We start from the raw sequence: 17,424 nt of genomic DNA on the forward strand, positions 1-17,424 counted from the left end.
AGTGATACTTTTCATTCTCAAATTTGCAATCAGAAGAGTCTTAAAATCTAAAAGAGCCCATGAAGGGAAGTCAAGAGCCTTGATTTGGGAGAAATGGCATGAAACATTCTGTTTAGAGACTGTCTAACACCCTGCTCAAGGCAAGGTGTTTGTTCTGTGCTACCTGGGTTTGCTACTGAGAAGAACTTGTTGAGATACAGACAAACGTTCATTCTTGTAATTTGTCATGGGGGCTTTTGTGCTTTTTGTGCATTTTTGAAGGCTGAAATAGTGTTTGGCTATGAAAACGCTGTTTCTAAAAACTGTACAGAATAACATGCTCACCTATTTGGGTTTGTTGGCTGTAGCAATGGGGGACAAGCAACATGGACTGCCTTCTGCATCCGAAAGAGATCAGTTTATTGTAGAAATCACACCCTTTTTATACCTGTAATCGCTACCTGACATAACTGAAACCAAACCGAGACCTAACAGAACTTAACAGAAAGAAGGCACCCATTGGCTGGCTCAGCTGCAGCGCGTCCTCTCATCCAATCAGCTTCCTGCTCATACACTGCCACGCGTTCCCCTAGCCAACCACAGCCTCACTCCAGCTGTCACTCGGCTGCTGTGACGTCCCCAGGGCTTGGCCCAGCCCCAGTGACAGCTGTGCTATGCAGGGCCTGCCCTGGGGGAACAGCCACCCGCTGCTGCGGCCCTGCGCCTCACAAGTGCTGCCAGCAGCCCCAGCTCTGGCTGCCTCTTCTGGCTGGATGTACCATACAGATGTTCTGGTTGCAGCCACCGGGCCGGCTATGCTGTTGTCACTGTGCCACGCTCTGTGTCTGATGTTGCTGTACTCGATGGGCTGGCAGTCCCTGATGTGCCTGTGGCTGTGCTGAGGGCTGTGCTGCCATGGGGGTAGGGCTGCAGCAGAGGCTTTCTTGGGGGGCTCCTGGAGCTGAGGGCCACCTGCAGTGAGCTGAGAACCACCAATGTACCCACCAGGACTGTCCTGACCCCTGATCACCCTGATCCCTGTCCTGGGGCTGGCCCCCTCTGACCCCTGCATGCCTGTCTGGAACCCAGAAGTGCACAGCTAAAGCTGCTGCCAGAGAGTTAGTGTTATAAGCAGCAGTTCCCACATTTTGGCATGCTCTAACCATATCAGCTATGTCACAAGTATGTGCGTTATGAACAGCAAGCAGTGCTTTTCTACAATTCTCATTTGTATTTATGAAAGCAAGCTGCTGCAACAGAATAGTTCTGGCCTCATCATTGTTGACTTGTTGGGAGAGCATGGTATGCAGTCTGTCCAGGAGCTGCATAAATGACTCTGCTGGACCCTGTAAAACCTTAGCAAAAGATTAGGATCAATACCCATCTCTGGAGTTGCCGCAGGGCCTGCAGGGCTGGGCGAGTGATGGTATCACATACATCACACGGGTAGCCTGCCTGTGCTGCAGGGACTGCGGCAGCATTCTCTCTGCTTAGCTGCGCAATGGCGATTGGTGTCCTGCAGCACTTGGGCTGTACACAGCTCTCAGTAATGGGTTAGCCAGACTGCAAGCTGCATTGCTGTTGGGATAATTTTCATTATGTTTTTCCAGTCGTGGGGAGTGAGGACATATGCAGTACTGATGGATTCTAGGTAGCTTAGGGTGTGACGGGAGGATAAACCACTTTCCTTTACTAGCATCCCCAGTTCTTTAATTGCTTTATAGTCTAGCTCTTGGTATGCTGGGTGCTGGTTTGGCACATATATTACTGGGCAGGTTGCAGTGACTGCAAATTCACCCTCCTTCGGCATTTTTGCCATTGTTAGGCTACTGTGTCACCATTTTGGGCAGGAAGCGAGCCAGCTGCACCCTCGTGATGTGGGAATTCCGCACTGAGGGGGCCAGCCATGCAGGGATTTTTGTCAGGGTAAGGCAGTTCTGCAGGGCTTGGGTTAATCTCGGCATAAGGCAATTCTGCGGGTTTTGGGTCAATCTCAGGGTTGTGTACAGGTTCTGGTGGTGCTGAGGGTTCAGGGGAATCAGCTTCCAAAGCTGCGTAATGGCTGACATTCGTGTGACTTCCTTTAATGGCTGCCATGATTGTCCCCCATGTAGTGAAAAGTCTCTGTCCTACCGTTTCTGATTGAAGGGGTCCATTAAAGGGAAAATCTTCAACCCAGTCCAGCAGGGTGCTTAGTTTCACATCAGCCATATTAACAGATTGCTGATGTAGGAGCCACTGTACCTGGCCCACGCTTCTGCTTTGTTCCAGGGATATTCCACCTCCCATATTTGCTCCCACTGGTCTATTCACTGTTCAGGTGAGGTGTGTGCACTTTTATATTCCTGAATTCCTTCCTGAACTCCTCCCGGATCCTTCCCTGGATCCTTTTCCAGACTCTTCCTGGCTGGTTCCTTTACCTAGTGGAAGTTGCAACTGGAGCAGACTGCACACCCTGCACCACTTTATAGGTCCCAGTTTGGGCCAGCCATTTGTAGCAATGGGCAACAAATTGGCACAGACTCCCTTATGCAGCTGAAGGAGATCAGTTCATTGCGGAAATCGCACCCTTTTTATATCTTTAATAAAGTGACACAGACTCCCTTATGCAGCTGAAGGAGATCAGTTCACTGCGGAAATCGCACCCTTTTTATACCTTTAGTGTCTACCTGTCATAACTGAAACCCAACCAACACCTAACAGAATTTAACAGAAAGAAGGCACCCATTGGCTGGCTCAGCTGCCATGTGCTTTCCACGTGTTCTACCATCCAATCAGCTTCCTGCTCATATGCTGTCCCTGCATTCCTTCAGCCAATCAGCTTCCTGTTCCTATGCTGTCCATGTGCCCCCCCAGCCAATCACAGGCTCACTCCCAAGTGCCATTCCCTGGGTCTCTGCTGGCTCCTGATTCCTCTCCCCCCTGCCCCAGCTTCCAGCCATCCCTCCTGCAGCTGTGCCTGTCCTACAGGGCCTGCTGGGGAGCACAAGCCTTTACCCCTTGGATAATTACAGCCCCACGTCCTACAGCTGGTAATCCATGTGCGTTCTGGAATCTAACATGTGACGACTTAGAGATATGTGACTTTGTCAGCTCCCGAAGCTGTAAGTACTGCAGTAGTAGAAGTGTTGCTGTCATCTCCATGCTTCATGCCTTCTCCCAGCTGAGTAAGTTAATGCTACCAACAGAATTAGGGGCTCTTTGCTTGTAGCTCACTAGAGGCACAGTCATACTTCTCAAAATTAAACTAGTGGGCCACACTACTGTGAGAGATTTTTACTAAACTGAAATTAATTTTTCCATTTATGTTGTTGCATTTAAAGGTGAATTTGAAATTGAGTCTTATTGTCTGAAAACCCTGGCCTATATTTTATTCTTATTGGTGTTTCTTATGTTCAGCCCTTAATTATTGTTTATTGTGTCATGTTATACACATGCCTTGGGATTTTTTTTCCATTGTTTTTGGATGAAAATGGTAAATAACAGCAATCTATTGTTAAATTGAAAGGCTGATAGATAATAGAAGTAGCAGAATAATGTGAAGGTTTTGTTAGTCATTAGATTGTCAATAGAGTTGTTAGTTTCTTTTCTTTTTATACTTCTGGAAAACAATTCATGCAACTTGACATTGACAGTATTGATGTCCATGGGTTGTGCTAGTGGGGTTTCTCTCCTACCCAGCAATTTATGTTCAACAGTTCTGTTCATGATGCATTCTAAATCACTTCTTAGTAAGTAAAATAGGTCTTGATCAAAAGGTTGTAATTTTTGTAAATTTTTTTTTAGCATTTTGGTTTTGCCTGAAGAAACAGAAAACAAGAAAAGATGGACTGGAATGTAAGGCCAGTCCAGAATATTGATGCAAATACAAACCTGCAAAGTGAAGGAGTATGTTTCACTCAGTTACCTCCTAATGGACATGCCTTTCCTCAGGCAAATGCCAACCCCTCTAAAAATGCATGCACTCATGCTGAAAATAACCAAATCGTGTATATGCCAACTATCAATGTTGCCTTCCCTGCTGTAAACGCTGAAGGATTCAAAACTTCAGATCAAATCTCACCAGGAGCATCTGTAACCGGCAATAATTTTTTTATGTCAAAATACTCAGTTAAAAGACATCAACAGATGTACATAACACCTCTAAAACCTCCCATTCAGAATTCACCTTTGCGGCCAGAGATGACTCCGGCTTCTTGGCCAGTCTCTAATCCCTACAGTTATCCCTGCAGAAATGTACCCCCTCTGTCCTCTCAAATGAACACAGGAAATAATGTAAGGAACGTGCTTGGGGAGCCTCAGTACACCAATACCAATGCTTACACTGTGCAGACAGAAATGCTGCAGCATAATTCTCTGAGACTTGGAACACTGCATCAAGGTGGCATTCATCCCCAGAATAACTCTTTTCCTCTTGGTACTTCTGGGCAACATGTCCAACCCCAAATATTTAATTCCAATAATCAGTGTAAAGTTTTGTATTCAGTGAATCAAAATCCTGGGACAAACGTACAGATGCCACAGTTTCAGCAGGGTCAGACAGCACCTGCTTTAGGAGCAGAAGTTCCTAGAGGATGTTCTGCACCATCTTTGTTGCCTGCCAGCTGTGTTTCAAGACCTGCTCCACAATCTTCAATGGGTGTACCACAGGAAATGCAAAATGTACCTAATGGATACAGCATTAACCAGCAGAGGTGCCCACTGGATCCAAAAAATGCTCCTGGGTTTAACAGTATTCAACAACACTGTCAGAAGCAGCAATCTGTAGAAGTCAGTCAATCTGTCAGGAATGTCTGTAATCCAAGTGGAAGTGTGACAGCAAATCGGTCTTTCAGTGAAAGTTCTGTGTCATCCCCTGGCATTCCCAAAGAGCTGCTTGATGTTGTGAAAGAAATAGAAGCTCTTTCTTCAAAGCCACTGAGTGATCCTTCTTCAGTTCCAGAGAGCCAGACTAGTAGTTTGATGAATGGGCCTGTTAATGCTCAGATTTCTTCAGCGGCACCAACACATGGAGTAGGAATTACAAAGGAGAGACTAGCTTGGGAGGCTGAAAAGCTGAAATGTCTTAAAAAAAGAGTTGTCCTGCTTGAAACGGTTCATAATTATAAAAAAAAAATCTATAATGAAAAAAATGCTCTTCCTCTTCCTCCTCCTCCTAGTTATCCATGTTCTCCTTCTAATTGTCTTCCATGTGTGTCCAAACAAAATGTACAACCTTCCCCATCTGAAGCAGTGAGGACAGAGAGGCCCACACTCCTGGTTTCACATGAAGAAAGAAATGACAAAAACCTTGCCAGTGCTGATAACAGAAGATTGGAGGTGACTCAAAGTAATCCTCAGGTGAAGCAGGGAAGTCTTTCATCAAGCTTCACTCCTGTTCCCTCTCAGAGCAAAGTCCCAGCTCAATTTAATAATCCTGAGAGCACTGTGGAGCAAAGGGATGTGCACGCCTTGGCCTCTTCCCAAGGAATTGTGACTTCCTCAAGCAATGCTTCGTGTTTTACTCAAGCAGGAAGCTCTGTCAAGACTGCATCAAAGACTCTGCAAATTGGCCCCGAGAACTCATCTTTTCTTCAGTTCGTATTGAGCAGCACAAATGTGCTGAAAGAGAAGACAGCTGGTGCTACTGCTGATAAAATACTGACTGATCTCCTGTGCAGTGAAAAACCGCTGCTCAATACATCTGTCTCAGGTGGAAGCTTGCTAAAAGACACTAGTGAGAAGAACGTAGAAAGTTTGAAAGGTGAGCAGGCATCTGTGGCTCACACAAAGTCTCCTGCATCAGAAACAACTGCATCTGGTGATGCTCAATTGCAGACTGAGGTAGCTCAGAAAAAAACGCCGTTTGCTGAAAATGCATCCTGTAGCCAGAGCAACTCTAGTTACTCTATGGAAGAGCTGGTTGCATGCCTGCGCTTGTGGGGAAAATATCCACCAGAATCTGTAAGTGTGGAAAATAAACACTCAAATGAAAGCCCCACAGCAAATCAGGTTTCGCCCTCCAATCAAAACACAAAGAAGGGAGAAAAAAAAGATGCTCTGGCTAGTATGGATGAGGCTGTTTTGCCTGTAACAACTACCTCTGTGGGACAAAAACTTGATGCACTGACCTCTAATTTGATAAAAAATTTTGAACCTCAAGTTGCAGTTGTCTCTCCTTTAGTACTTTGTGAACAAAAAACACTAAGTGAGCAGGCAGGCAAGATCTCAACACCTGAAGGTAAAACCTATGCAGTGAGCAACTCGGGGAGCACATGTAGCTTGCAAGAAGAGGGGGAAAATGGTTTAAGTGTGGCAAATACTGTTAAAGGAACAATAGAAAATACTTGGTCATCACCCAGTGATTGTGTTCTGGAAGAAAAAGTGGACTCAGATTTGCAACAAATCAAAGTAGGTGATGAAAACCAAAGGAAAGTTAGTCAATCTGCACAAGATGCAAGAAAAAAACTGCAGCTTGGATCACAAAACAAGGCTTCTCTTCCTGAATCAGGCATAAATTTTTGTAGTCAAATCTCTCAAGAAGGTACAAGACACCATGAAGACATGCAAGCTGTGTTAGAGGCAGGAGATACATCCACAGCTGTGCTGGAAAATGACATGTTTTGCATTTCTAGTGTATGCTCTCTTGTTGAAGGTGATAAATTTTATAACCCACAAATAGCAGGCATGTTCAAGTCAATTTATGAGACACAGGCACAGGCATCAGAAGGAAATGAGTCTGGTGCAAGTCAAAAGGAGCAACATCTGGACTTGAATAAAACTGAGCTGAGCAATAACACTGCCCAAAGAGAGAGCTTGCTGCTAAAGATGTTGGAAGAAACATCAAGTCATTTGGAGAAGGAAAGCAGTGGCAAGCCTCTTAAAGCAGTTTCTACCTCTGAGCAAAACACATCATTCAAGGCATCTTTCAAGCATCCTGAAAATTCCTTAGAAAGACTTGCTAATATAAATCAGAAGTTAGCTCAAAATTCAGTGGATTCCTCTGCCAGCATAACTGCTAAAACAAATGCACCTGCTGTTCCAGGAGACCGCAGTAAACAAAATTCCATGCCCAGTAAAAATGGCACAGAAAAGGAGGTGAACTTTTTTGGAGCAAAACCTAGTAAATATCTAAAAGATCAGCTGCTTGCTCTAGTGAAAGAGTTTCCATATGGCATTGAAGGTGCTGATATGCTAACAAAAGAAGCAGCACAAAATCATTCAGTGGCTGAAGGGACAGAGAATCAGTCTCAAAAAGAGGTTAAAATTTGTGACAAGAATTCTCATTTGAAGGACCCAGTAAATCAGACTAAACTTGCAGCGTTAAGATCGGATCAGGTTCAAGAACTGCCTCCTGGGCACAACCAGTCTCAAAAAGAGGTTAAAATTTGTGACAAGAATTCTCATTTGAAGGACCCAGTAAATCAGACTAAAATTGCAGCGTTAAGATCGGATCAGGTTCAAGAACTGCCTCCTGGGCACAACCAGTCTCAAAAAGAGGTTAAAATTTGTGACAAGAATTCTCATTTGAAGGACCCAGTAAATCAGACTAAAATTGCAGCATTAAGATCTGATCAGGTTCAAGAACTGTCTCCTGGGCACAACCAGTCTCAAAAAGAGGTTAAAATTTGTGACAAGAATTCTCATTTGAAGGACCCAGTAAATCAGACTAAAATTGCAGCATTAAGATCTGATCAGGTTCAAGAACTGTCTCCTGGGCACAACCAGTCTCAAAAAGAGGTTAAAATTTGTGACAAGAATTCTCATTTGAAGGACCCAGTAAATCAGACTAAAACTGCAGCATTAAGATCTGATCAGGTTCAAGAACTGTCTCCTGGGCACAACCAGTCTCAAAAAGAGGTTAAAATTTGTGACAAGAATTCTCATTTGAAGGACCCAGTAAATCAGACTAAAACTGCAGCATTAAGATCTGATCAGGTTCAAGAACTGTCTCCTGGGCACAACCAGTGTCCCTCTAGTGACAGCAGGAGAGAAGTGAGTCAACAGTTAGAAAAGGCTTCAGCTGACAAGGACAGCCTTGAAGGCAGTGTCCAGCCTAGTCAGGATCTATGTGAGAAGGAAAAAGCCCCACAAGAAATATCTAACCCCAGTGAAAAAAGTGAAGATTGCTCTTCAATGGGTGGTGTATCTGTAGCTTGTAAAACACCACATTGTCCCTCTCAATTAGAAACATCTGGTTCAGAGAAAAATGATTGTCAGCTTTCAAAAGCTGAAAATACCAACTCTGCAGAGACAGAAGAAAACAACCATCAATCTGATACCTTGAAAAAGGAAAACTGTGCAGTGGGAGACCTGGCAATATCTGAAAAAATCCCAGACAGTATTAGCAAAAATAAAGATATTTGCAAATACACTTCTGAAATGAACAAAAAACCTAAGCTGAAGGTGGATAATGAATACAAACTGCCTACAACACAGCAGGAAAAAACTGGACGAGTTAATTCTTTTGAAAACCAGGATGCTGATAAATACATAAGCAGCAGTTCGAAGGTTCGCCTGCAAATTGACAAAGGAACCCAAGTGTCAAGTAAAGAAATTAATTTTTTCAAAAAAGAGCACCAGTCAGCCTCCCAAGAGTTACCAGCAAAAACTGATCATACATATGCAGACAACATGGCAAAGTTGTCCATAAAGAAGGAGAGAGTTTTCAAAACTGAGTCCCTTTCAAAAGATACAACCAAACCAGGTTTGACCATGAAATCCAAAACAGACATTCACCAATCTGTGAAGTCAGAAACAGTTGAAATTAAGCACTCTGAAGTCAATCAAGGACAAAAAATTAAAACTTGTGAAGAGAACTCGGCTGAAGAACAAAACTGTAAGGAACAAAAGGAGGTGCTTAGGCAAGATGTAGGAATTACTGTCAAAGAGCAAGTGAAATTACCAGCAAAAATAAAACATACAAAATTGAGTAGTTACCAAGCTGATGCTGTAAAATTCTCAGATAGTGGCACTGTAGACTTCAAATCAAGACACATAAAATATTCTCAGCATAAATCTGTGAAAGTTCATCCTTTGCAGGAGCAGCCATTCAAACGGAAGATGAAGGAAAATATGGCTGGGAAGAAAGAATTTAAGAAAGCAAAGCTGGAAGAGGAAAGACTGAAACAATCCGAAGGAAAGAGTTCTAAGCAGCTTGCACACAATTGCTTGCTAAATGCTGACAAAGCTAAAAAACTGAATGGAGAAAATGGTTGGAAACCAAGGAGTTCCTTAGCAGATTGCGCTGTGCTTAAACTGCAGAGAAAAAGGGCTCGATCTTCTAGCATTTCTAAAAACTTCTTCTCTAGCAAAGAAAGACATCTCGATGGTCAAAACAAAGACAAGTGCTCTGAGAAAATGTTTCCTGATAAAAATCTTCTATACCTAAACAGAAGAAATAACAGACTAAAGCTGCATCTTCAAAAGGAACCCAAGAAACACTACCTGAACAGAGTGGCATTTAAACGTACAGCACAGGAGCGCATCTCTCTGACAAAATTAGAGACATCACCTGTCAGATCCGTCTGGCATAGAACCACCAAAGTGTCACAAAGCAGCAACTCAAAAAAAGATGTGTCTGTCTCGACAGTTGAGAAACCATGCAAACAGGAAGTCCTTGAGTTCAAGCTGTGTCCAGAGATACTGTTCAGAAATCCAGCCCCTGGTGAAGAAAGCTTAGCTGCAAAGAATTCTCCAGAAAGAGATAAAGTCGTTGTAGAAGGTATGATGGTCTCTTAAATATTCATTTGTAAGTAAAAACTATGTATTCATTTTTAAATTCATGTTGCTTAAAACTACATACAGTGAAAACATGGGACTGTAGAGGCTGAAGGCTGAGATCTCTTAACTTGCTCTCTGACAGACCACAGCTATATCTTCAGCTGAAAAAGAACATGGGAGTTTTCCTTCCATTTTCTGTAAGTCTTAGAGAATGAAATTGAAATACTTCAGAGCATGGAAGTTTCAAGTAACTTTGGGAGAAGGCTTTCTACAGTACTTGTAGAATTTAGCTTGGCTTGGTTGTAGAAAGCAGATTCCCTTGGTGTAGTTACCAAAGGTGATCTGATCTGTATTCACTGTTCACCTGGTTGTGCATAGTCAGGGTGGGCAGAGGAGGGAGAGATCTTCTGTGGCATTGAGGAGTAGAGTGTGCTTAGGGCAGACATATCCTGCCCATAGTCCCTATAATCTTTGCCATCTTTGCTTTCAGCATCCATTTTTCCTTCTCTTCTTCCCTACCCTATTTTTCAACATTACACATGGTGCATTCTGAAGCATATTTATGTCAAATGTTGTATTTTATTTTTCTTAAGCCCTTGGAGTCATTTTCATACCCAAAGGAAATTTCCTTTTGTGTGTGCTAGTATATGTGTTAGAATTTAATGCTGAATAGAGGCCAAAACTTGTGATAATGGAACCTCAGAAACATTTTTTGAAAATCTATTTTTAGGTGTCAAGAGTAAAAAAGAAGATTGGTTAAAATGTGAACCAGTGAAGCAAAAGAAACTGGAAGAGGTCTCTACAGGTGAAGTGACTTCTGAATGTCCCATTTGAAATACAAGTTAAATCCTCTTTGCTTGGTTTTAGATGTTCCTTTACAGTGGTAAACCTTAATAAAGCGTTTAAAAGTATTATTTACTCATTCTCCTGATTAAATGGATACCACAGAATAGACTTACAAGTCTCAAAGATTTGTGTAGCTTTTTATTGCTTTATGAATATGTTGTTGGAAATGTTGAAATTTTCCTGTGCCATTAACTTGGATGTAGCACTAGTAACAGCATTTAAATACAGTTTTAAATTGTATATAAAGACTCTTTCATGCTTTAAAATATAGAAAGTGATGTAGCAGAATCTAGTGCAAAAACAGAAAATTATTTTTAAAATAAATCTGGCTTTCACAGTACGTTGTTGCTGTCCACACATAACACCTGTGCTCACAAGTTCCAGGACCTGTGTGTCCCAGTAGTCTGGACAAGATAATCTGTATGACACCCAGAGGAAAAGTGGGGCCACTATTACATCTTCCTCATTTCTCTTGAATGGAAAATTGCTTTTTGAAAGGTCTTTTATACCCTCTAGGAATCAACTGTCACAACAGTGGCAACTTTCATCTCAGGATCTTGTTTGTTCCATCTTTTGTAAACCTTGGGTGAGGTTACTCCCAGCTGTCCTTGTTTCTTTGCTTTAGGTACCTCTCTAGCTCTAGTTTTGTTCTTTTAGTGGTCTAACAGCAAACAAAATGCATTCTGTAGCCTTGTTGCTATCTGCTTCTTTAGAACAGAAGGCTTGCATGCTGGTACTTGTGTCGTGGTGTTGCAATTAATATACTTTGCAGCCTTTGCATCTTTTGTTGCTGTTTGCCTGTGTCCTTGGGCTTTGGTCTGCCATCATTTTAGCTCTTCCTCTTGCTTCTTCTCTTCCTTTCACAAATGCATGCTTTCTTTCATACCTTTCTTAATACTCTCCAGAAATCTCTCCTGTGAAGACACCCAAATAGGCATTTTGTGCTTAAAGATGCATTGGAGATTGTTTTGAATCTGGAGTGCCTGGTGCTTTAGGAAGGAAGTTTGTGGCATCCTTTTTGACACTGGAAGGTCTTAGGTACCACATGCATAAGGAGTAGAGTCCTTTGAGACTCTTGCTTTAACATGCTTGTCTGTCTTGCAGCTGAGGACAGTATTCCCCTTGATACAGCTATACAGATCCTGGAAGGAGATGGAGAGACTCTTCACATTCCTGTCAAAGACTCAAAAGAGATGTTTCAGACCTACAGGAAAATGTATCTGGAAAAAAAGATGCAAAAGTCTTGATAGCACTCCCGTATCAAAGGTCTTACTGTCATTGAGAAAAAAATGCCAACACTAAGATGATTTTTTTTCTGTTTACTTCATGTTGCTGAATAATTGTAAAAGCCCACAATTTTCTGGTGGGTATTGAAAATTTCCTTCCCTAATTCCTCATATTTGTGAATAATTACCATCTTATTCTGTATTTATTGTCCAAATATTCTTTGGTGCTGTAAATGGTGATTTAAACATATTGTTTCTTTTAGCATTATTGATTCTATTTTTTTTTTTTTTAAGATAGAGTAGCTCATTGAGTCTTGACCAAAAAAATAACAAACTCATTTAAACTGTCATAGCCTGTTTTGTTTCCTGATTCTCAAAAACTTCTGATTATACTTTCCATTGCCGGCAGTGGAAAAATATTTCTGCTGCAAAGGGACTGCAGTGGATTCCCAAGCATTACACTTCTGTTTCCCACTTACAGCAGCCTGATGGTTTTGCTTCTTAACAAGGCTTTCTGTTTTTGTAGAAACTTTTTTTCCTAAACTGGGAATAGAAAAATAAATATAAACCCCTCAATGCAAGCATACAGATCAGGGGCATTTTTGAAGTATTTATGCTGCTACCCAGTGTCGTTACATTTGTTTTTGTGGAGCTTGTACGGACTGAACTCTGAGTTCTTAGTTTGAGCACAGTGCTGCAGACTGTTAGTTTACTGAAGGCTTCCCTTGCTTTTCTGTCTCTCTTTCTTTGCACTTCTGTTGTTGAAGTGCCCCAAGTTCGAATTCAGTCTTGTCTGGATTATGTTGTTGAGTTCAGCTAGACTGTAATTAATTTCTTTGTTTATAAAGTGTTAGATAATGTTTGCTTACACATTCACTGTGACATAACAGTTGTATTTGTCATTGGTTATCTTTTGTTTAAGTGCCTTTTCACTGTTACTCAGAATTTAAAATCAAATCGTATTTTTACAGAGATTTGGTATTTGATTCTTTCTATCTTATTAAGCCTTTATGCTGAACAAAAAACCTGTAGATACGTTACTGAACAATTTTTATACTTGAAATAAACTTTTGAGGACTACACCTTGTCTTTTTTTTCCCCCTAAAAATATGAAGTTGTGCTTATTGCAGTTAGTTAAATAGGCATTGATGATATTCCTGTAGGGTGAATGCAGCTTTAAAATAAGTGATGGATCTTCCTTGTTAAAAGGAGGTAGTTGCAAGTTTATTAGTTTCTTTCTCTCTCTGGATGCCAAGCTATTAGTCTGTGGGGAATGTTGCCACTGGAGGACTTTGTAATAATGTTGTCAACTCTGAAAAGGTTTTTCATTTTCTTGAGAGTTTAGTTATGTGTATTATACTGCCCACATGAAGGAAGATTTATTGCAGCCTTAATTGTACCCAGTACAAACAACACAGAATTCCTGTCAGGAATTGATTCTGAGTTTTGTTCTGCACAATGATACATGAAGCTGACATAAACGCTTGAGAGAATTCTTTCCAATAGGAAATTATTCAATAGGAATTATTCATTGACCCATGATGTTTATGTTCTAAATATTTGGAGAAGTCTTCTCACTGATCTTGTGCATCCAATAAGCAAGAATGCCAGATTTGAGTCCTAGTGGATGCAGCTGTGTCTTCTTCCTCCCTTATACCATTTTTATACCTCCCTTCCTACCTTATACCTCCCTTATACCATTTTTATACCAAGAAGTGCATCTTGGTTCTGACAATGTTTACATGGTGATTTGTGCCTACACTGATTTGGTATGGCTGGGATCTTTGGGATAGACTTTTTGCTGATACTGGAATCTCTCTGGTAAATAGCTGTGGCTCATAAGTTGGCCACTATCCATTCAGACAGCTGCTGGAAGGAAAACATCTGTAAGGAGCAGTGTTAGGGCTGCAAGGAGTACCTACAGAGAAAAGCCTAGAGACCATCTGCTTCACAGAATGAGCACTGTGGATATGTGCATAAATGTCACATGTAAACAGCAGACCTTAACGTGGTCATGCTGGCTTGACAGACTGATACAGAGCAGATACAACTGTCTCTAGCACTGCCTGTTCCACCTGTGGGATTCTCCAGCAACTACAAGATAAATGGGCAGTCACAGGAGCCAACAAGAAAAACTCTCTGTAGGGGCGCCTGATGCTGCATCTCAGCATTTCTGCTCTTCATCTCATGCAGCTAGCTATGGTTGAACGTGTTCTGATGTGCAAGTACATCCTATGCAAATTTCACCCCTGACAAGACCTTAAACAGATACAGACAAGATGCATGAGTCCCTAAACCTTAATTTTTAAAAGTTATGATTAAAATATGCTTTTTATAGAAAGAGTATGGAAAGAGAGCAGAGGACAAAATTGACATGTTTATTATTTGGAGGTGACTATTCAATACTCTCTAAGTTCTTAGGGTTTAATGGCTCTGTAAATGTCACTGATTTAGTGGACTTGTACTTATTTAGTACTGTGATGATAAGTTTCCAATACACTGTGTAAGGAAGGCTCTCAGGGGTTAGAAAGTGCAGTAAGATGAGAAGCCCCACTGCTGCCTGTGACAGAAGCACTCTTCTGGGTTAGTGCAAGGGCTTTCAGCTATTCTGTACTCCTGGGAGGCTGTGTGGCAAGGGAGGTAAGAAACTGCAGAGAGCTGATCTGCAGTGTTTTGATGAGAGCCTCACTTACTCCATTGTTCTGTGTTTTGGGAACAGGAGAAGGGCCAAATGCAGTTAATGAGGACTAGATATGGGTGCTTTACCTGCAGATGTTGTTTTCTATATGGAGCAGGTCAGAGGTCTTCCTGGGATTCAGCAGAAGAAATCCCTGTTGTTTTGTCATAGCCCCTCTCATTGCCTCAGTGAAACAACTGAGTGTATTGCACCCTGCAGTGATTGCAAGAGGGGGAGGAGAGGTGCCTGGGGTGATGGAGTGAAGCTGGGCCTGGAATGGAGGAAAAAAAGAGCACCTGTGCATAAATATTTGGGGTTTTTTTGTTTGGTTGGTTTGTTTTTGTTTTTTTTTTTTTTAAGAAAAATCCAAATCACTACTCAGATGTTTTTAATAATTGGAAATTAATTAGGTTAAATTCCCTGAGGCAAGTTTCACTGTATAGCAGGATGCTCTGCCTGGAGTGGGAGTAAAACAACTCAAACCTATTTGGAGAGCTCTCGGTGGTGAAGGCAGGACAGGGTCTCAAGCTGCTTCTCTCCAAAAATTAGCTTAAGCACAAGTACCAAAGTAAGTATATCTACTTGCCTTACTTGGGGAGACTTAGTCTGTGTGTCCATGGTAAAATACAGAAGGAGAATTCTGTTCTGAAGTAACTGTTCTTCTGTCCTGACTTCTGTTACTCTGGTGGCTCTTTCAACAGAGACAGGTTTCTGTTAAAAGCTTGGTGACAGGGTGGATTAGCTGTCATTTCCAAGAGAGTGGCTGCCTGTTAGCAAGGTCTAACACAGACTTGATTTCCAGCAGTTGTTGTTAGCTCCTAATTCTTTGTCCTTTTTATGTCATGTCCTTCTTCATTTGCTTTTCATCATTTGAATCAAAATTCTTGAAAATTAATTGCTGAAGAAGCCAATCCAGGTTTCTCTAGAGAAGGTTGACTGATTCCTGCACTCCCAGCTTTTATTGAGGTGTCAGCCATGAATGTGGCAATGGGTTTCTTTCCCTGGTAGATCAATACTGTGGCCTGTGGAAGATACCTCTCCTTTTTAATTTTTTTTTTCCCAGAGGCTCATTAAAATGATTATTAAACTGAAAATTTTTATTAAAAATAACTCATCCAAGAGGTTTTTGATAGAGCCTCTGGTATGAGTGCAGAAGCACAGATAAGAGAAAAGAAAGGCTGGTCTGGAGCCTGGTTTGTAAACTGTTAGACTGAATGTTTAAAATTGCATTTCTCCTTTCTGCTGCACATCAATAGCCTCATATCCTTTGTTTACAACTTCTGACAAATCCTTTTCCCTTCTCTTTGAGTTTTTGTAAGAGAAGCTGCAGGCAGTGGAGGGTCACAGAAGAGGGACCGTTGAGCTGAGATGGGCTGGTGACAAAATTGCCAAAGCAGCACAAACATATTTAGCATTTCTTCTGTAGGACCGAGACTGGTCAAATCACAGACTTACTATAACTGGTGAGAGAATTGCTGACCTGGAGATAATATATTTAGCTAATTGCTGATTTAACATCTGGTAAGGCCGTATAGGGTTGATGTTGCAAAATCCCAGTGCTTGAACCAGCTGCAGAGCGAGAGAGAAGGGATCAGTCGTCTCTGGGTGAGCCTGGGGAGCTGACTCCTCAGGAAGGCAGCTGTGGAATGTGAATGGAGTGGGGGGCTGCCTCTGGGACAGATTCAGAGCTGACTCTCCAGGAATGAGGAGCAATCTGGCTCCATAAATGAGCAAGTACGGAAGGTCACAACCTAGAGGACGAAAGGGAAAATCAAATACCAAGAGGTAGGCTTAGCAAAATAATGATCAGCATGGAAAATCCCACTGTCTGGGAATCCACAGCTACAAAGACAAACACCTCCGTGCCACCTTGACACATGGGGACACCTGTCATGAGCATGGGCCCAACAGCTGCATCGTGCAGACCCTCTCGAGCTGGGACAACTCAGGATTTTGGGGTGCTTGTTATACTCCACTTTGCTAATATTTATCATACCTGCACACTGCTAGGTTTATCGCAGTTCCATACTTGTTAGGTTTAGGCAAACATAACTGACATAATTGTGTTTTCCTTGTGTTTGTAGTACTTGAATTTATCTGGCAATTTCTCAGCGCTTGCAAGCTGTGGGGCTGGAGCCTGGAGAGGCAGAGGCACTGTGTGGCTACAGAGAACCAGTGTGTTCAGCCTGTAGAGCTGTCTTTGAAGCCTGGAGGGGTATCAGAGGGCACTTACATCACTCATAATAAATCTCTTAAGGGCATTTATTCTGCTCTGCACACACAAGAAATGTATTTCTACCGTAATTTAAGGAAGAGTCTCCTAAAAGAAAGGGAAATACATTCTGCAGTTACTGGCTAGCAGTGGGGAAATAGCCTGCCTGGGAATTACAGTAACCCAAAGAAAAAGGCATTGTTGTATTAAAGGTTTAAAATTATGAGAATAAAATTATTGTAAAAGAAGAATTCAGAAAGGAAAAATCCCAGAAGAACTGGATGAGAAAAGGCAGAAAATGTACAGAGAAATAAAGTTTAGGCTGCAGTTATGTTCAATGAAATTACAGTGTAGTATTAAACTGAGCTCTGGCTATCACCACTAAATCCACTAGATGACAGTGTGGAGACTGCATTCAGCGCTACAGCAACATCTGTCTGCTCTCTAAGGGCCTGTTGCCGCTGTCTCGCTGCCAGGAGCCCAAAGTTTGCAGTCTGCCTCTGCTCCCACCCAGGGGCTTCACCCCTGTCAGCGGAGAGAAAGTCATCTTGGTCAGTACTATAACACTGAAAGAATGAAAGAATTGATCATCGTTTCTCTGGCACTGGCTGTTTTTTCCAAAGCCTCGAGGTCCAGGGACTTGGATATGGTAAAGGAAAGTGGTCTGAAGGATGGAAGGGCACCTGCCATCTCTCTGCTGTGCCTTGCAGCCAGGCATGGAGGGGGACAGACTTTTTAGCAGAGCCTGTTGTGACAGGACAAGGGGCATTTGTTTCAAAATA

General features: G+C 42.0%; 1 protein-coding gene across 7 annotated transcripts in view; it reads left to right on the top strand.

Moving 5' to 3' along the window:
• Positions 1–12,833, top strand: part of RESF1 (retroelement silencing factor 1) — a 30,038-nt gene extending 17,205 nt beyond the window's left edge. For all 7 annotated transcript variants that reach the window (XM_072923515.1, XM_030263265.4, XM_030263270.4 and 4 more), the window contains 3 exons: positions 3,766–9,682; positions 10,412–10,486; positions 11,632–12,833. In XM_072923515.1, the coding sequence (XP_072779616.1) occupies positions 3,805–9,682; positions 10,412–10,486; positions 11,632–11,774 (6,096 nt within the window). In that variant the 5' untranslated portion in view covers positions 3,766–3,804 and the 3' untranslated portion in view covers positions 11,775–12,833. The remainder of the gene's footprint in view (positions 1–3,765; positions 9,683–10,411; positions 10,487–11,631) is intronic.
• The last annotated feature ends 4,591 nt before the right edge of the window (positions 12,834–17,424 follow it).

Source organism: Taeniopygia guttata, chromosome 1A (genome assembly GCF_048771995.1).
Source record: "Taeniopygia guttata chromosome 1A, bTaeGut7.mat, whole genome shotgun sequence".
Taxonomy (NCBI): domain Eukaryota; kingdom Metazoa; phylum Chordata; class Aves; order Passeriformes; family Estrildidae; genus Taeniopygia; species Taeniopygia guttata.